The sequence below is a fragment of the Scylla paramamosain genome, unplaced genomic scaffold (genome assembly GCF_035594125.1).
Source record: "Scylla paramamosain isolate STU-SP2022 unplaced genomic scaffold, ASM3559412v1 Contig14, whole genome shotgun sequence".
NCBI classification, from domain to species: Eukaryota; Metazoa; Arthropoda; class Malacostraca; order Decapoda; family Portunidae; genus Scylla; species Scylla paramamosain.
The window spans coordinates 449,122-470,000 of NW_026973679.1; the positions used below are offsets into that span (position 1 = coordinate 449,122).

The 20,879-nt window shown below is 41.9% G+C and overlaps 1 protein-coding gene across 1 annotated transcript in view; it reads right to left on the reverse strand.

The window, feature by feature from the left end:
- LOC135097206 (E3 ubiquitin-protein ligase arkadia-B-like) overlaps nucleotides 1-20,879 on the reverse strand; it is an 86,115-nt gene that overhangs the window by 4,824 nt on the left and 60,412 nt on the right. The window contains exon 4 of the mRNA XM_063998982.1: nucleotides 4,041-4,192. Within this exon, the coding sequence (XP_063855052.1) occupies nucleotides 4,041-4,192 (152 nt within the window). The remainder of the gene's footprint in view (nucleotides 1-4,040; nucleotides 4,193-20,879) is intronic.

Here is a 20,879-nt window from a genome sequence, read left to right on the forward strand (position 1 = left end):
CACTATATATAAGGTGTAACGCGAGTTTCTGCAAATACTGAATGACATGAAGGAACGTGTAATTCTAAGTAGGAAATGTTCTATACACATGCATTTTAAGGCTTTGTTTACCCGTTAGGTTAGAGGAGTTGAAAATGTATGGGACTCGCTAGTGCGCTGCTATGCGTGTGCTGACGTGACGGACAGACGGCTGCATTGCGCAGTCTCGGAGGTGCCACTTATTTAATCTTATTTTTTGCAGGCTGTGGAATATTGCAGTATCTTATAACAAGACAAATTATATAAAAAAGCACGTAATTTACCGATAAGTATTACACGACAACATTATTGCGGTGATTATAAGTACTCCTTTAAAATGCTACGTGGCATCATCACTCAGCTCTTTTCAAGGTCGCTCGGACTCGCTTCCCCCTCCTCCCTCGCTTTGATGATGCCACTTAGCATTTTACAGGAGAGAGAGAGAGAGAGAGAGAGAGAGAGAGAGAGAGAGAGAGAGAGAGAGAGAGAGAGAGAGACTTTGGCAGACAACCAACATCTGGGGGCTGCTGCACTGAGGTAATCATGAAGTGAATGAAAAAAAAAAAAAAAAGAAATTCCCCTACCAGATACCAGATTCAGGAAATATATCTTTCACAATATTTTCCCGGTGAGGAACACGTGAGTGAGGAGCGCTCGCTCGGGGCTGTTCAGTGCAGGGACCAGACAGTGTTCTGAGTCAGAATAATACTATATACGTGTGCACTAGACTTGTATTGTGACACTCAATGACAAGAGTACGAAATGAATGAGTGGGTGACCAGCTTATAATTATGTACTACCTCACCCTGCTACACACACACACACACACACACACACACACACACACACACACAGATAGATAGATACGTGGTGTATTGACCATAACAAGTAATACAATAATAATCAGTTCATGACACATACTCTTGCCTACAAACTTTAGTATCACGATCCATCATGACAAACACACACACACACACACACACACACACACACACACACACACACACACAGTATATCTTAACACAATACATTTACCTCAAAGAACTATGGAGACCTTATACAAAGATCACTAAGAGATTGGTGGTGCCTCAGAGAAGCCCTGACCCTGCCTCAAGGAAACGGTTGCCTGCTTTATGACCCGAATCACGACAAGCAAAACCCGTGACAGCAACAACAGGAGTGACAGACAGCACGCGCCGCACTTCATCCAGCGTTCCATGAATTCTGGAACGATATGTCAGGCTCTCTGCCTTCTATTTGAGTTGTGTTGTTTCAAGAGAGGAAAATCAAGACACTTCCGGGGCTACTCTGCCCTAATCCACTGGTAATTTTCCATGCAGTTGTTTGGGAAAGTGATAGCTAAGTGATATATATATTTTTTAAAACTATTACGAGAGCTTCGGCTCCTTCACACGCATAAAGAGTAGCATGCTCACAGGAGCCAGACAACTTTGAGGCACTGCGTACTTGTCCACCAGGAGCCGATGGGGCCAAGAGTGTGAGTGATGTGTGGACAAGTATGTGGTGCTCTGTCTGGGCCACCCCTTGTGGGATTGCCGGCCTGGCACATAGATAAATTGACCTACTTGTATACGTGTAGTATGTGTGCGGACAGGCACGAATGTAGGAAAACCACAGATATTACGATACTATAACAATGTCACAGTATTGTGTACGTACACAACCACCAACATTAACCCAGCCACCGCCTTCTCCCGCCCCGTGTGCCCGTCCTTTCCGCTACTGCTAAGTGACTTTTGTCGAAGGTTTCACTTTTACTTTCAAATATCAACATGACTTTTTAATAGTCATGTATTTTTATCATCCGAAACCCATGTATATATTTTTTTCCTTATATTCATACATGTATCATCTATCAGTTATATATTTTTGTTTTTGCTTATTTAGAAATATATACTTTTTCATAATTCATCTTCCATTCATAATTCATCTTTTTGGTAATCTGTCTGCACCTGTTTTTCTCCATCTTGCCCCCGGAGAGAGAATAAGAGCACATCACAGTAATTTTTCCTTTCCCTCCCTCCCTCATTTCTTTGCCCTCACAGTTCTCTCCCTCCCTCTCTTTTTCTCTCTCCTTCCCCTTTCCTCTTCCTGATCTAATCCATTCTCTCATAACATAGGAACATTCTAAGAAGATAAGGGACGCTGCAGGAAACCGTCAGGCCTACACGTGGCACTCCCTGTACTGTATGACCTGACTATGCTTCTAGTGAACCCTCCGTCTTTTTTTTCTTCCTTTTCATTCCTCGCGTACTAAAACCTTATGTATCCTTTGTTTTCTGAACTATTTCGTCTTCAGGCTCTTCCCAACCACAGCCCAGTAACCTTTGCTTTTTACTCCAGTAATATTTGTACCGCAAGAACTTCACATTATCACTGTGCGTTGTAACATTATTGCATAACAGGAGTAAACTGGTACAGAACACACATACAGTTAAGAACAGTCACACGGAGCGTGGGAGAAACACTTGGCTGGCTGGCAAGGAAAAAGAGAAGGAACAACAGCCTCATCTCTCCTTTCCCAGTCATGTAAGAATGTTCTGTGGTAAATAATTTGTTCCATTGGATGCACACTTAGCATATCTGAGGTGCTGCGGTGCAAGGGAAGTCTAGCTTGTCTTTTCTTGTCTTCTATCTCATACTTTTATACTTTCAGTTTTATCTTTTTCTTTGTGTAAAACAGTACAACATTGTGACCTAAAGGTGTGTTCTTTCTTCTTTTCCTTTGTGTTGCTTTGTGGCGGCGAGCCGCAACACTCGGGGGTATTGAAGGAAAAAGGAGCAAGGCACATAAAGGCAAGGCAGCGCCGACAAGACTCGCAACACGGGAACCTCTTCTATTCTACGTGGTTGATTTTTTAAATGGCAGTAAGACAAGCGGTATGTAGTGTGGGGTAGGGAGGGGCCTGCACGCTGCCAAAGCCTTGAATGGAGTTTGGAGTGGGGTAGGGTAGGAGGTTTTTCTATTCGACCGCTATGTTTAATCTTTTTCCCCTTTCTGGAACACATATATGCTAGTAAACCCCGTGGTCTCGTGCAGTGTGGAGAAGGCAGGGGCTTGCAGACCTCCTCCACGCTGCAAAGCCTCAGTGGAATGTGGAGAGGGGAGGGGCGTGCAGGCTTCCTCCACGGTGCAAGGTATTGGTGGAGTGTATGAGCACATCCGCTTTAAACTGCAGCAAGAGGCGGAGCAGCTGCCCGTTCATCGTGAGGAAGGAGTTGGTGGTCACCGCGGGAAACTACGAGTACTTATTAAGAGTTACTACTCTGTCATAATACGGCGTTACATCTTCTTAAAACAAGGGAAACGAGGCGCCAAGTAATGAAGATATTCTGAAGCGCATTGGTCTCTCGTAAGGACTATTTTCAATGGCTACAAAGATGATAAATCGTGTTCTTATGGGGGTTTCTCTCACTGATGATGCAGAATCCATCCTAAACTATAAATACAGTCATAAAAACACACTTGAACACCATAGTAACTTCCACTAGAGGCTATTAAAAGTTGCCAATATAAGATTCTGAGAAGTAACACTTCCTGCACAGGCGCGGCCAAGACAGCGCGACTCGGCGACACCTCAGGCAGCAGGGAGCCGCCACATTCTACGAAGCATGCAGAGCGTTAGAACAATATTGTGAAACACTTCTGCGCCGCACCTCCAATACATTCAAAAGCTCTAGTTGAAGTCACACGCGTTCCTAATGTGTCTTTACAGTTCTAGTGACAGATTAACAAGATTTCTATATTATTAACAGGAGAAGCACTCGTATGAACTCAGCTAATCATGTCTGTGGCCTTTAAAAATAGTCGTGGTGGGAGAGCAAAGCGTTTCTGAATACGGACCTGTTAAACTGTCACTAGCGTTATTAATCTGTCACTAGAACATAATAAAAAAAAATAAAAAAAAGAGAAACACCCTTAAAATCCGTGTCACTTCAAGTAGAGCCATATGAATGTATTGCACATGCGGTACGGATGTGTTTTTATATATTGCCCTTACGTGAGGCGCGTCCTTCCCAGCGATGGGCGGCTGCTACTCCCCTCAAAAGCCGCATAACCATCGCAGTAATGCCTTCGCTGGAAAGGCGATGTAATGACAGGAGGGCGCAGGGGATGGAGTGTGAAGGCCAGCAGCGCCTCGCAGTAGCCACACTGCCAATAAACAAAGGGATTTTCACCTTAAACCCAAAATTGGTAAACAAACACCAAACAGTTGCTTCAGATATTTCCATGCGTCGTGTTGGTGAGTCAATCTGTAAAGTTCCATGTGCAATACTTCGTTATTTATCACTATTACTACTGCTGCTGGTGTGTACTACTACTACTATCACTGCTGCTGCTACTACTACTACTACTACTACTACTACTACTACTACTACTACTACTACTACTACTACTGTTTAACACTTCATGACAGTTAAGTAAAAATCATCCACAATTTCCACCTCAATAGTGATTTGTTCAGGCAGGAACTTTACATATTCGCATCCACTAAATCATAATTAATAAGCATTTAGCACCCACGAATAAATCCATTCATTTATACCCGATCAGTGTCAAATGTATTCTCCTCTTGGAAACAAATTACCCCATTGTTATTTACAGGAGGAGCTGAAAAGACAAGACCATAGTGGATATAAATACTCGTACCTGGGAACCATTAATCTGTGTATACTTCAAAACACGACTTCCATTCTCTATCCGTTCATACCTGACTTTATCAATCAAATGACTTGTACATGTCTTTACATAATAATAATAATAATAACAATAATAACAATAATAATAATAATAATAATAATAATAATAATAATAATAATAATAATAATAATAATAATAATAATAACAATAATAATAATAATCGGTTTATTAGGATATAGGCAGTAGAGAGAGAGAGAGAGAGAGAGAGAGAGAGAGAGAGAGAGAGAGAGAGAGAGAGAGAGAGAGAAACACAGAAACAGACAGACAAAGAAAGATTGCGTGTACTAGTATGTGTATATATTATGTATTAAAAAAAGTGTTAGAGGAAGAACATAAAAAAAAAAAAAAACTTTCCTCGTTGCCTGGCGATGGATGACAAACAAATGGGACAGTTATGAAGGGACGCTGCGGGGGAGTATCAGGCCATGAAATACACGGCGGCCACCTCGAGGCTCTCGTGCTAATGAAAGTAAGTCCCGCCCGCCGCAACACAGTGTGCCATGAAAACCCGCGAGGAAAAATCCAAAAATACAACGTTAAATTTCAAGACCCAGGGGTGGAAAGGTGGAGCAGGTAAAGGCACCGCTGTTATAAGCACCACATGATTTTCCATGATGTTTTGTGTGTAAGATCGTCTCTTAGTCACTTTGTCATATCCTTTATACCACTTTAAAACCTCCATCAAATACTTTCTTAACCTTCTTATCGTATCCTGACATACTTTCTTAACCTTCTTATCGTATCCTGACTACTGTCTCTAAAAATTTTGCTTGTCGTCCATGTCATATTCCCAGTAGTCGGGGGCGTCAGGCCATACATAGCACACACTCTCATCCACACTAATCCGGCCAAAGGCGTTCCAGACACAGGGATGCTTATTGTACTACGGCACGCTGTCTCGGGGCATCTTAGCGTTGCTGCCGGGTTACAAGACCACAACTCCGCGGTTTGTGTCACGTAGCTGCTCGTATTCTCTGCTGAAGAACAAAGGAATACAACGTGAAGGGAGGCACGCACAAGATGTCTTCGAGCGATAGGGTGTTTTCAGCTACACAAGCATTTGAAAGTAGATATAAATAAAATAAATAAATGAATGGTAAATGAAAAAAATAAAGGTGAATTAATAAAATGTCCTTGCTAATTATGTTCTAAAGGTATTTTACTCTATTTTAACATTGTTATTTTTAGTATTATGCGTGAAAGGAGCCGGACTGGGGCACAAAAACACCGGGGAAGGAGAGATGTCCATTAATTTATCGCTCTTTCTTAAAGAAAAGAAAAACTTAACTCAACAAGAGGTTGTTTTGGTCCGGTGACTTTTCTCTCCCCTTCCCTCATTATTTTTCTCTGAGTCACAATTTTTTCACTTGTACTCACATGATCTAGGACTTGAAAGTGTCATCCTTTTGTCTAAAACTTTCCTCCTTCCAGTTTCCTACTCGCTTCTCTCACCCACAGTCTCTTAGGTTCTACTCTCACTTACTCCAAGACTAGACAGAATGTTTTTTTTTTTTTGTTTGGTCCAACATATTTCTCCGCTTCTTGTTTTCTTCTTACTTCTCTCACTCACAAAGTCACAATCACTCAATTTCCATCTATGCTTACTCCAGAATTTGACAGTATTTTTCTTGTGTTTAAAACTTCCTTGCTTCTCGTTTCCTTCTTGCTTGTTTCACTCACCGCCTCAATCTTCTTTGTCTTCTTTTCATAAATTTCGACATTTGTTTACACCAGGACTTTAAAGTATCCTCCTTTTGTCTAAGTCTTCTCTGGCTCTTGTTTTCTTCTTGCTTCTCTCATCCACACCATCTTAATTTCTCTTTTCTTTCCTGTAACACTACACAATGTAACACTCCAACACCTTGGCGGCCTCATTATGGTGAACTTGACTGTGTGTGTGTGTGTGTGTGTGTGTGTGTGCACGGGCGCGCCTTTCTACCTGTCTGTGTTTCTCATTTCCGCCTCGCCGCACTCCATTTTCTTCCTTCCTCTCTTTTCTTCCTCTTTTTGCGGCTCCGTAATTTCATTTTCTTTACTTGTCTACTTTTATGTGTATATTCCTTGCTGACGGCTTCTAGTTCATTCCCTTTCTTAAATTTCCTCTCTCTCTCTCTCTCTCTCTCTCTCTCTCTCTCTCTCTCTCTCTAGTCCGTATTACTGTTTTCTACCTATGTCTTTCTGTCGGTCTGCAGTTCTTTTCACTCTCTTATTTGTAGTGCAGGAGCATGCGTCCTACATATCTATATTCTACTCTCTGTATCTGATCAGTGACTCTCCCTCGCCAGTCACAGCTTCCCACCCAGTGCAGCACCATGTGACCTCATTGCTGTGTCTAAATCAATCAATCAGTTAGGTAATAATTCATCCCCTTCACCGTCTCCCTCAGTCTCCAATATCTTTCTTCTTTCTCTCTGTTCAAAAACTCCCTCATTTCGACTCCTGTCCCCGCTTAATCCTGCATCTCCTGGCTTGGCTCCATTGCTCCGCTGTTCCCTCGCCCTCTCCTCCTCCTGCTCCGCCCCGACACACCCTTTCTCCAGGGACAGCGCCGCCCTTACTTTCAGGGAATCCAGAGTGAGTTTTCCTTTTATACTGCAAGGCGGTATTTCAGTTACGATGGTCCTGGTATTTCTCTGCAGCAGTGAAAATGTCTTGCTCGATTCCAATATGCAATTTGGTCTTATTCTAATTTGGTTTCTGCATTACATCGCATTCAACTTTCAGGAAACGGAGGGCAAGGGTAGTTTCTCTTTCTTTACTTTTTCAACTTTTTTTTTCAACGCCGTCTGTCTCTCTCTCTCTCTCTCTCTCTCTCTCTCTCTCTCTCTCATTTAGGTTTCTTTCCCTCACAAGGGACGCGGCAGACACAGCGCAAGTGAGCGGACCCGCAATCAGAAGTCATACTAAGAACGTGACTATAAAAAATGTGGCAGCGAGTGTTGGCCGTCTGGCGGGGCAGGGCGAGGCGGAGCTCGCGTGAGAGCTGCGTGACCCATACAACTCAGGAAGCAGCAAGGTGCCGGGGATCCACTGATTTGCAAGTTAAGGGACAGAAAAGAAAAAAAAAAAAAAGAAAAAAAACGTAAAATTTGTGCAAATTTATTTTTTTTTTTGTATTTTTTTTTTTTTTTTTTTGGTTGTGTGTGTGTGTGTGTGTAGAAAGGTATGTTTTGTGTAGGAATATTATATTATGTGAAAGAAAAAGGTGTACCACGCTTAAAAAAAAGTACATGTTTAAAAATGCTGTATATAAAAAAAAAAGGATGTATCTTGTTAAAATAAGGCACATTTTGCTCAAAATATTGTATGCGGAAGAAAATGTATATCTCGTAAAAAAAAAATAAATAAATAAAAAAATGAGAACACTACATGATGTGAAGGAAAAATGTGGATCTTGTATTGAAAATACATAATTTTTGTGGTAAAAAAGTGATTTCATACAGTAAAAACTGAATTTCCTGTAAATGTGCATTTTCTTTAAAGGACATATTTTATAAGAAAATGTATTCCGCCAATGGAAAGTTGCATTTTGAGTAAGGAAATTAAATTCTGTGAAAAAAAAAAATAGTGTATAAAGTAAATTTGTGAATAACAGTACATTTTTGTACAAGGAAAGACAATTGTGTACAAGAACGAACATTTTGCGTATGAGGAGATGCATTCTTGTAAAAGAAGTGTTTAGAGTAAAAAGAAAACACTTATTTTGTGTGTGTGCTTCCTCTGTTTCTGCGCGTCCGCTGCTTTCACAGGCGTTGCTTGATCAGCGAGCAGCGCCGCTTAAAGGAGAGAGGAGGAGGAGGAGGAGGAGCAGAAACCAGCACGCCGCTGAACCAAGCAGGACTTAGAGCGCTTCATAAAGGCAACGAGGGGACTGAAGAAATGTGAACGACACCAGTTCCCGAAAGGTGAATGGGAGAAGTCTAGGAAAGAGAGGAGAGGAGAGAGGGAGAGTGAAAAAAAAGAGAGGAGGAGGAGGAGGAGGAGGAGGAGGAGGAGGAGGAGGGCTTGTCGTTACACACACACACACACACACACACACACACACACACACACACACATACCAAAAGTTACTCGTACATAACAATTACAAGGGCATTCCCGGCACGTCCAGGAAAGCCAACGACCCGTCTCACATCGCATCACATCAACAAAGCAACACCGTCTTTCCTGCCCAGTGGCCGCACACCCGCAACTAAAAAATATATCTCCCTTAAAGCTACACAGGCGCTCCACCACAGAGACTAGAAGTGGCCTGATAGCACACACTGCCCACGCCTTTACTATGCACGCAGCACATTATCAGCAAAGTGTGTATTTATGTTCCTCACCAACAAACGTTTAACGGCAGAGATAATTTCCCGTTGTTTTTACTTATCTATTTTTCCTTAATACACCTCCAAGAAAAAGTAGTAATAGAATACACCTTACTTTTCACTGACCGAGAAAATTTGATAATTTGATAACACCAAGATCATTTGAGTTTATGAACATCGTAATTTATAATCACTGAGTGCTTCCCGCCGGGATAGCAAATTTTTTTTTTTTTTCTGTCACAGATCAAGTGATCTGAACGCACAGCTCAGGAAACACACACACACACACACACATACACACACACGGATAACTGTTGTACTGGCCACACGCTTGTGTTTCTGGATTCTCAGTGATAGTTTTTATTTTAAACTTTGCAACACGAATAGTACTAGCAGCGGCAGCAGCAGCAACAGGAGTCGCCGTTCAACACAGCCACTTCCTTTTTCCCCCCTTCCCTTCTCCCTCTTTCTTCTTTCCTTCTCTCACCTTTGCTAAATACTCGTACTCTACCTCGCCTGGCAAACACAGGGAGCCTAGCCTGCATGATACACACGCTTACTCAAGTCACACCTTACAAACAGATCATGCTGGAAAGGTATTCCTCCTCCTCTTCCTCCTCCAGCTGCCTCTCTTCGCTTCTCCATTGGCTGACAGCGTGAGCAGGGAAGCCCGCCGCCACGTGATAGGCCAGCCTGGCCGAGGCTCCTCCCTGACTGGCGTGCGGAGCAGCCAACGGCTGCGAAAGACAAAGCACAGGGACTGATTGGCAGCGGGGCGGGTGTTGGCGGGCGTGGGAAAGGCGCCCCGCCCCTCCCGGCAACATCATGGCGGGTGGTGGAATTATATATTTGCAATTCCTGCTTACTACTGACGCACGTGGCCATAGTGAACACTGAAGACCGCTGCTGAAACACTTTCTGTACACTCCAGACGAAATACACTTGACTTTACCTTGTTTGAATAATTATAACCTGTTGACACTGACACTGTAATTCTTAATATAAAGGGACTTAAAGACACAAGCTCAATAGGCTCTGATAGTATTCCTTTAACTTTCGTAAAAGACTCATTGTCTGTTATAGCATTCTATCTAACTTGCATTGTTAACACTTCCATTGTCACAGGTATCTTTCCTACTACTTGGAAACATGCTGTGGTAGTTCCACTCTTTAAAAGTGGTGATACTAATGATTTTAATAATTACAGACCTATGTCTCTTTTACCCATTCTTTCTAAAATTCTTGTAAAAGTAGCTGCTAGCCAGCTCTCGCATTATTTGGAAACTAATAAACTCTTGTCTAATACGCAGCACGGGTTCCGTCCTAGACTGTCTACAGAAACTGCTCTTACTGTCGTTACAGATAAAATTTATGATAATATGGACTCAAAGAAAATCTCTGTATTGACTTTATGTGACCTATCAAAAGCCTTTGACAGTATCAGCCACGATAGTTTATTAAATAAGTGCACTAAGCTTAATATTGACAATTTTTGGTTTGCAAATTATATTCAAGATAGATCACAATCCGTTCGCTTAAATAATACAATATCTAAGAAAGAAAACGTACGTTACGGGGTTCCACAAGGCTCAATTCTCGACCCAATTTTAATTTCTATATACGTCAATGATCTTAATGAGAAAGTCGAGACATCTTTGATACAATACGCGGATGACACCCAATTCCTCGAAGCTGATACTGTCGAAAATTTTGATGAGCTCATCTCCAACACTGAAAATGCATTGCAAAATATAGAACTTTATTTCCTAACAAATGGTCTATTATTAAATAACAAAAAAACGCAATGCATTTTCATTGTAAATAGGCAACTGTTAGCCCATGTTCCCCCTGACATTTCTATAAATTGTAATGGAGTACATATATACCCGACTACGCATGTAAAAAATTTGGGTGTCTATTTTGACAAATACATGTTATTTGATGTGCACATTGCAGAATTAAATACTAAAATAATGGGAACATTAATGTTTATAAACAGAGTTAGTGAGAACTTTGACAAACCCACTCGTAAAGTTATTGTACAGTCTTTAGTGCTTAGCCTCATTAATTATTGTATTTGTATCTGGGGCTCTCCCAACAAAACTCTCATTCATACTGTACAAAAACTACAGAACTTTGCTGCTAAAGTTGTAACTGGAGGTGCAAGAAAATATGACCACGTGACTCCTATCATAAAAGACCTAGAGTGGCTGACTGTGAAAGACAAATATTATTTAGAGAAGTGTACTACAGTGTATAAATCAATGAATGGACTATACCCAGACTGGTACCTGAACCTTCCCACAGTCAGAGATAATACAACCACCACAACAAGACAAGGAAATAACCTGTATATAAAAAGAACTAAAACAGACACTGGTGCCATGGCCACTACGGTGTGTGGGCCCAAGTTATGGAATGAGCTCCCTCGCTATATTACCGCCTCCGGAAGCCTACACAGTTTCAAATCTAGTCTTAGAAATCTACTGTTAAATGTGTTGAATTAGGTCTCCACATGTATTGATTTTTTACACTATCTAGCTAGATTTCTCCAATATTTTAATTTTGTTTCTAGTCTTATTTTAGTTTTAGCTTTATTTTAGGTATTATTTTATAGTATTTTATAGTATTTCTCGTAGATTTTATCTCATCATTTTAGCATTTATGGCCTTACGCTAAGCTGATGATGTAGCTACATTTGCTTTTTTATTCTACTTGTACTTGTGTATGATCAAATGAATAACTATGTTTCATGGAATAAACAATTTATTATTATTATTATTATTATTATTATTATTATTATTATTATTATTATTATTATTATTATTATTATTCCCCCCTCCTCTCTCTCTCTCTCTCTCTCTCTCTCTCTCTCTCTCTCTCTCTCTCTCTCTCTCTCTCTCAGACACATAACTAAGTAGAGATATTTATATTTCAAACAAATGATAAGATGTGTGTGTGTGTGTGTGTGTGTGTGTGTGTGTTTGCGCGTGTCACTGCTCTGCGGTGTGGTCGTGCCGCCCCTCACTCGTCAGTGAGGAGGGCGCGGTGTGTTCTTCCACGGAGAGAACAAATAAATAAATAAATAAATAGCTAAAACAAGCAGAAGAATAAATGTTACAGGAGAGTTATGAAGAAAGCTTGTGTGTTGGTGCCCAGCACTCTGCGGAGGAAGTAATACTTCTTTGTCCTTCTTCTATCCTCTCTAATGCAAGAGTTAACCTGTGTTCTCATCCATGCATCCTTTTTACTGATAAACTCTGAAATTTCCTGTTTGCTTCTGCGTTTCCTCCTTCCTATGACTTGAACTCTTTGAAGAGGGAGGTTTCAAGGCACTCGCCCTCCAATTTTAGATAATCTTATTTTTTATTTTTCCTTACGGATTGGCATCTCGGTGGGTTATTTTTTTCGTTCTTTTTGTTGCTCAGGGCCAGTGCTCCTCTTGCATAAAAAAAAAAAAAAACAGCAGCAACGGCACCAGCAGCAGCAGCAGCAGGAGGAGCAGCAGTAGTTGCAATAATGGTAGTGGTAGTAGTAGTGGTAGTAGTAGCAGCAGCAGCAGCAGCAGTAGCAGCAGCGGCAGCAGCAGCAGCAGCAGCAACATCAGTATAAAAATAATAATTATTATTATTATTATTATTATTATTATTATTATTATTATTATTATTATTATTATTATCATTATTATTATTAGTAGTAGTAGTAGTAATAGTAATAGTAGTAGCACCTCACTTATGGACAGGTATACGAGATACTCCCATGTTGGTGATGTGGCAGCGATAAGAAGGGTCGGTCTGTCTAAAGTCAGCCCTCTTGTTGTCGAATCTCACTTTTCTCAGTGGCTCACTTATCTCCTGCTTCACAGAATAATCAATTTTGTTAGTGGGGAACTAGAGGTAATTAAAATCTAGGAAAGCATGATGATAATGATGATAATGATGATAACGATGATGATGGTGATGATGATGTTAATGATACTGATGTCAGTAGTGATGGTGGTGATTTCAGCAATATCATGATGTCACAAAATAAAGTCTTACTGACATACAAATGCTGCGATGACGAGGGAGAGAGAAAAGAAAGGGCAAGGAATAGAACAGGGAAGATTAGCGTGATAGAAAATTAATAAATTAATAAATAACATAGGAAGCATGAGAAAGGAGTGCAGGAAGGAGTAGGGGAAAGGAGAGTGGAGGGAGAGGGAAGGAGAGGGGACATAAGGAGGTATACAGTCACCAGCAGTAAACATTCTGCAAATCCTGGGCCATATAATTACTCAGTAGCAACACCTGTCACCTGTACTACTACTACTACTACTACTACTACTACGAGTTTCATAGGTCGTGCTACATTGTTTTCGGGAATGACTCTAACAAACTGATGAACTGGGACCACAATCTGAGACCTGATTCCACACACTCTGCTAATTCTGTAAAAATTGTACGTAGATCACGGACAAAGAGGGAAGTTAAGGGGGGTGCCTTGATATTACATCCGCTACAGGAACCCTAGGAGAAATTGCTGAGAGAAAGAAGCAGCAAGAGGAACCACAGCAAGAAAGGAAGAAAGAGTAACAGATCACGCGCTAAGAGGGAGGCTCAGGGCGGCCGTTCACATTACGCCAAATTATCAAGAGAGGAAGAGAAAGAAAAGCATAAAGGAACAGGCTCGTGGACGGCGCAGGCGTAGGAAACTTGTGTATGATGCTGCCTCATAGAGAAAGAGAAACTTAGTAGACAAACTGATATAAAGTAAGGAACCTGCAGCTGGTGTCTTGCTGGGAGGTGCACGTGCTACTAGTAAGCGTATGTCTGGTGCTGCATCACAGAAAACGAGGGGTTTGGTAGACTAACTGAACTAGAGTAAGGAAGCTTATCTGGTGGTGCGTTTATAGAAATTGGTACACGAATTAAATTGGAATAAGGAATCTGTTGGAGTACACTGCTGGACGTGAAGGTGTGATGGAGAAAAAAGAGGTTGGTAGACGAAATGAACAAGAATAAGGACCGTACTGGAGTGCACAGCAGGAGGTGAAGGTGTCGGAGGGAAGGCAGGGATGGTCCATTTTTACATTCAGCAGGAAGGTGCGGGAGAGATTATGCAAGAATGAGTTTCAGTGGAATGAGAACGAACACTTATCAGGGAATATTTTACACCAAGAAATTTATACATGAATATCTGAGTCCACATTCCCCTGGAAAACCGATGGACGCGAGCAGGAGGGACGGAAAAGTTTGAGCCACAAGAGGGAAGGAAGGAAGGAAGGAAGGAAGGAAGGAAGGAAGGAAGGAAGGAAGGAGCCGTCTGCTGCAGGAGGAAGGAAGCAACTATGAAAGAGGTGAATTAGTGAAGACATACAATATTTATTTTTTTTTTTATGTAGGAAGGGCACTGGCCAAGGGCAACAAAAATCTAATAAAAAAAATGCCCACTGAAATGGCAGTCCCATAAAAGGGTCAAAAGCAGTGGTCAAAAATTGATGGATAAGTGTCTTGAAACCTCCCTCTTGAAGGAATTGAAGTCATAGGAAGGTGGAAATACAGAAGCAGGCAGGGAGTTCCAGAGTTTACCAGAGAAAGGGATGAATGATTGAGAATACTGGTTAACTCTTGCGTTAGAGAGGTGGACAGAATAGGGGTGAGAGAAAGAAGAAAGTCTTGTGCAGCGAGGCCGCGGAAGGAGGGGAGGCATGCAGTTAGAAAGATCAGAAGAGCAGTTAGCATGAAAATAGCGGTAGAAGACAGCTAGATATGCAACATTGCGGCAGTGAGAGAGAGGCTAAAGACAGTTAGTTAGAGGAGAGGAGTTGATGAGACGAAAAGCTTTTGATTCCACCCTGTCTAGAAGAGCAGTATGAGCGGAACCCCCCCCCCCAGACATGTGAAGCATACTCCATACATGGACGGATAAGGCCCTTGTACAGAGTTAGCAGCTGGGGGGGTGAGAAAAACTGGCGGAGACGTCTCAGAACACCTAACTTTATAGAAGCTGTTTTAGCTAGAGATGAGATGTGAAGTTTCCAGTTCAGATTATAAGTAAAGGACACACCGAGGATGTTCAGTGTAGAAGAGGGGGACAGTTGAGTGTCATTGAAGAAGAGGGTATAGTTGTCTGGAAGGTTGCGTCGAGTTGATAGATGGAGGAATTGAGTTTTTGAGGCATTGAACAATACGAGTACCAAGTTTGCTCTGCCCTAATCAGAAATTTTAGAAAGATCAGAAGTCAGGCGTTCTGTGGCTTCCCTGCGTGATATGTTTACCTCCTGAAGGGTTGGACGTCTATGAAAAGACGTGGAAAAGTGCAGGGTGGTACCATCACTGTAGGAGTGGATAGGACAAGAAGTTTGGTTTAGAAGATCATTAATGAATAATAAGAAGAGAGTGGGTGACAGGACAGAACCCTGAGGATCACCACTGTTAAAAGATTTAGGAGAAGAACAGTGACCGTCTACCACTGCAGCAATAGAACGGTCAGAAAGGAAACTTGAGATGAAGTTACAGAGAGAAGGATAGAAACCGTAGGAGGGTAGTTTGGAAATCAAAGCTTTGTGCCAGACTCTATCAAAAGCTTTTGATATGTCCAAGGCAACAGCAAAAGTTTCACCAAAATATCTAAAAGAGGATGACCAAGACTCAGTAAGGAAAGCCAGAAGATCACCAGTAGAGCGGCCTTGACAGAACCCATACTGGCGATCAGATAGAAGGTTGTGAAGTGATAGATGTTTAAGAATCTTCCTGTTGAGGATAGATTCAAAAACTTTAGATAGGCAGGAAATTAAAGCAATAGGACGGTAATTTGAGGGATTAGAACGGTCACCCTTTTTAGGAACAGGTTGAATGTAGGCAAACTTCCAGCAAGAAGGAAAGGTAGATGTTGACAGACAGAGCTGAAAGAGTTTGACTAGGCAAGGTGCAAGCACGGAGGCACAGTTTCGGAGAACAATAGGAGGGACCCCATCAGGTCCATAAGCCTTCCGAGGGTTTAGGCCAGCGAGGGCATGGAAAACATCATTGCGAACAATTTTAATAGGTGGCATGAAGTAGTCAGAGGGTGGAGGAGAGGGAGGAACAAGCCCAGAATCGTCCAAGGTAGGTGGTGAACATTGAAGTCTCCAAGAATGGAGACCTCTGCAATAGGGAAGAGGATCAGAATGTGCTCCACTTTGGAAGTTAAGTAGTCAAAGAATTTGTTATAGTCAGAGGAGTTAGGTGAGAGGTATACAGCACAGATAAATTTAGTTTGAGTGTGACTCTGTAGTCGTAGCCAGATGGTGGAAAACTCGGAAGATTCAAGAGCGTGGGCACGAGAGCAGATTAAGTCATTGCGCACATAAACGCAGCATCCAGCTTTGGATCGAAAATGAGGATAGAGAAAGTAGGAGGGAACAGAAAAGGGGCTACTGTCAGTTGCCTCAGACACCTGAGTTTCAGTGAGGAAAAGATGAGGTTTAGAAGAGGAGAGGTGGTGTTCTACAGATTGAAAATTAGATCTTAGACCGCGAATGTTGCAGAAGTTAATGAAGAAAAAGTTGAGGGGGGTCGACAGAAAGGTAGTCCGACCGAGGTCGCTGATTATTTTCGATTTTTTTAGTCTGAATGTTTTCGATTTTCTACAAAAGTAATCTAAACTGAATGTTTTCGATTCTTGCCAAGAAGTATTATTTTCGACAACCCATTTTATGTTTTTTTGGACTGTTTTCGACACAACTCTTACACATTTAGTGTCCGTTTTGGATTATTTTCGACACAACAATTACCTAGCTATTTACAGTTTGGATTATTTTCGACACATCATTGACCTAAATCAATATTTTTTGGAATATTTTCGACACTTCATTCAGCCATTTTAGACCTTCTTTGATTATTATCTTGTTAGGTTAGGTTAGGTTAGGTTAGGTTAGGTTAGGTTAGGTTAGTTTTTATAGTCTTTTGTTTAAGTCTAAACGTGACGTGATGTGACAGTTCATTTTATCCAGTGTCGAAAACATTCAGAATTTACCATTTTTTAGTGTCGAAAACATTCAGTTCAATATTTTTTTACTGTCGGAAACATTCATAGTGAAGTTTATTTAGTTTCGAAAACATTCCAACCAATGTTTTTAATGTGTCGAAAATAATCATGATTGAAAAATATATTGCAGAACCATCGAAAATAATCAGTCTAAGTTGCCAAATCATTGTCGAAAATATTCATTCTTAAACATGTTAGTCTGTCGAAAACGTTCAGACTAAAAAAATCGAAAACAATCAGTCCACCCGTCCGACCTGGGGACATTTATGGTCCCCTCCCCAGATGGGGACTCCGAGGCTGGTGTAGGAGTCGCCATGATGATTTAAAAATTTTTGAGTGAAGGGTGTGTGTGTTATTAGGTGCTTGTAGGTTTGTGTGGAGGAAGAGAGTTGTCTTTAGAGGGCAGGCTGTGACTGCCCCCTTGTGTTGTGAGACACAAAGGGAAACGTTCAGTGAGGTCACAGCTGGGTTTAATGATAAGTTCACAGCACCCCCTGAACAGTGCTTTAGACCTCACTGGGAGTAATTATCGTTTCGGCAGGTGTCTACTGCCTCCTCCCAATATAATATCCCCTGCAGTGTTTGTTACAGTTTGTTACAGAAGCCGCGACACAGAACTGGTAAAATAATGCACGGCAGACTTGAATTCGATTAAAAATACCATTCATCTAATTTATTTTACGTGACTCACGTAGTCTAACAAAAACCTAATGCGGGCCTAGAACAACATCAGCTCTCCTAATGAATCAAGTTCAAACAATAGAAATTAATAATCTTACAACACAATTTTTAAAAGTACAACACAGCTTCATATATCGAACATCGTAAACAAATGATGCTTTTTCTCACCAAAAACAGATCCTATCCTCACTTTGCTGCGGTACAGAGTTTTTCCGCCTGTAAGTCACGGCAAGCATTTCAGCGGATGATAATCGTGCAGCACGTCAAGTGAGGCAACACCTGACGACCGGTTGAGTTTGAGTGTGAGCCAAGACATGAGCCACGGCACGGTGCAATGTTCAGTGCTCACCGGGACAAGAGGAGCGCCAAGCCAGCGGGTCCGAGGCGGGGAAGGAGGGGCGTGCTGTGTGTCGCGGCGATGGCAAAGGTTCTCATGGTACAACTTTACGGGAGAGAATCCTCTGTGTTGTACGAGACCCGGGGCGAGTAAGCGACCCGTGTAGTAATGCGCGTGTGTGTGTGTGTGTGTGCTTGGGGGGGATTGATCTCGACAGGTATCAAATGCTCAAATTTGCAAGCATTAATGATTTGTGGACTCAGAATACAGCACACTCCATATCTCAGTATAGAAATCAATACAAGTTGAGCACAGTACAATATATATAGAAAAAAACACTTTGTACGGCGCCGGACTGATCGCCGCCAGTGTTCGGCTCACAGCACCACGCCATCACTCTTACCTGATTGTGCTGATGCTCAGTGGTCACGTAGCGGAAAGGTGAGCGCTGTTACCTTTCAGTTCACCACAGCGGAGAGGGATAGGTGCGGCACACCGGTAAACATTTAGGCTTTTGAGAGATATTGCGTTTTAAGGGAAATAACCTTCGCTAACTAATTCCCAGACACTACTTATTTCTCGGCAAGACATCCCCCTTTTTTCGTGATCTACATAATGCATGGATCAGCAATGAAAACAGTGAGCCTAATCTAATCTTCAAGTGAAAACAAGTGTTATTTCATAATTATCCGAAATATTAAATTAAAGAGCAACTTGAGCAAGGTTCATTCCGCCGAAATGGAAAGACTGCACATCACTTCTTGTTTCCCCTTTCAGTTCAGTTCAATACAGCGCGTGAAGGGTAAGCAACAAGAAAATTAAAAAGCAAGCATTTCTTAACATGAGGACCACTTGTGTCGCGGCGGTGAGCAACAAACGTTATGTAAATACGTAGCAAACGGTAATTAATCACTTACTAAGGACTACCTGTTGAGTCAGGGCTACTGGGGGAGAGGGTCATTGCTCCCTAATTAATGTCTACGCCTCCCCCTCTACCACACGGTACACTGTTGGCACGAGAGAATACTTTTTCCCCCCCATTTCTTTATAATGGACACGCGCGGACTGAGATTGGGGAGATGAAATAGGGAAAAGTAATGCAAACAGGTGACGACACGTGAAGCGCACCAAAGTAGCATCAACTGAAGTACTGACGCTTGATCTCTGAAGACTGTTAGTGCAAGGAAGGTGAAGAAATGAAGATTGAGATTAAGAAGGATATATAATGGGGGAAAAACGTAATGCAAACAGGTGATGACACGTGAAGCTCACCAAAGTACCATCAGCTGAGGTACTGACGCTTAATTTTTGAAGTATATTTGGTGAAGGGAAGGAGAAACAATTGTGTTTCATAATTCCTCTGTCATAGAGCAAGATTTGAGACAGAGAGAGAGAGAGAGAGAGAGAGAGAGAGAGAGAGAGAGAGAGAGAGAGAGAGAGAGAGAGAGAGAGAGTGCGTGTGCGTGTGTATGTGTGTGTGTGTGAGTAGAGAGGGTGCGGCTTGGGGAGTTTGGGGAGGTGGTGATGGTGGTGGTGGTGGTGGTGGTGGTGGTTGATGGAGTGGAGATGTTCTGGTTGGTGGCTAGTGGTTGGCGGGTGGTGGAGAGGTTGAGAGGGCGTGTTGTTGTTGTTGTTGTTGTGTTTGTCAGTAGTTAGTTTTCATCCCTTTCACTTGTAAATCCCAAAACTCGTTTTTTTTCTTTTCCATTTACAACGACTGGAATTATTTCAAGATAGGAATATCAAGACAGCTCTGCCACCACACACAGTCCACCGGGAGCCTTACGTCCTTGCAGCGCCTCAGACACCACGTCAAAGCAGCAATGGTCGCAGTAATCACAGCCTGGATAATCACAGTGTTCTTGGCCGATACGAGAACAAGCTTGCCATTTCTCTGCCGTCTGCCACTGAGCATTCGCAGCAACCCTCACATCAGACACCATTCGCTGTACGAGGATCACCAAGTTGTGTACTGAGGAGCACCGTTGCTACATTTTTTTCGTGCAGGACAATTCACGTTTGTCTGAAGAAGAATACTGAATTTCTACTAAAATTCTTACCTATTATTATGGCACCTAATTGTCCAAGTAGAAAAAAAAAATCTGGTATCGTGTATTTAAGCAATGAATTTGGTAGAAACAGAATAAATTTGCCGCACTTTTTAAAACAAGACGAGAATATGCAAACCAGTCACCGAGGAAGAGCATCAGTCAGTGGCAGACTTGCCATGATGGCGTGCCCTCAGGTGGCAAAATTGCAAAGACAGACTTGGTGAAGCAGAGTACAGTTCATGATTCACATGGAACTTACGAGCTCCCCGGAACGTGCCTCGCTCTTCACCGCTGCTGTATGAGGATCATCACGCTCACGAAAACACGCTGACGCGGTGACGTCCCACCATGTCTAACAACAGGGCAAAAACCAGAGCTCATGCTTAGTTTAATTAGTGTTAGCGTAAAATGCATATTTAGCTATTCTCATTTGGTGCCTCAGTAATACAGGAAGAGGAGGAGGAGGAGGAGGAGGAGGAGGAACAAAGAAATGCAAAGGAAAGAACAGCCAGCAACAGCCCTACTGTGGCTAACGAAGCTGTCTGTTACTTTAATGTTATTTAAAAGAAATTAAAATTATGCCGGAGTGAATTACGTCAGTTGAAAGGCTGATGCGACGTGCTTATCTAAAAGTATTCATGCAGAGGGCTTGTCGAAGGATTTCCAGTAATTTGTATGTATTATGTTGCTGCACATTTGTTTCTTCCAACTTCCATGAATATTGCAGAATAATGTAGTCGGTTAGT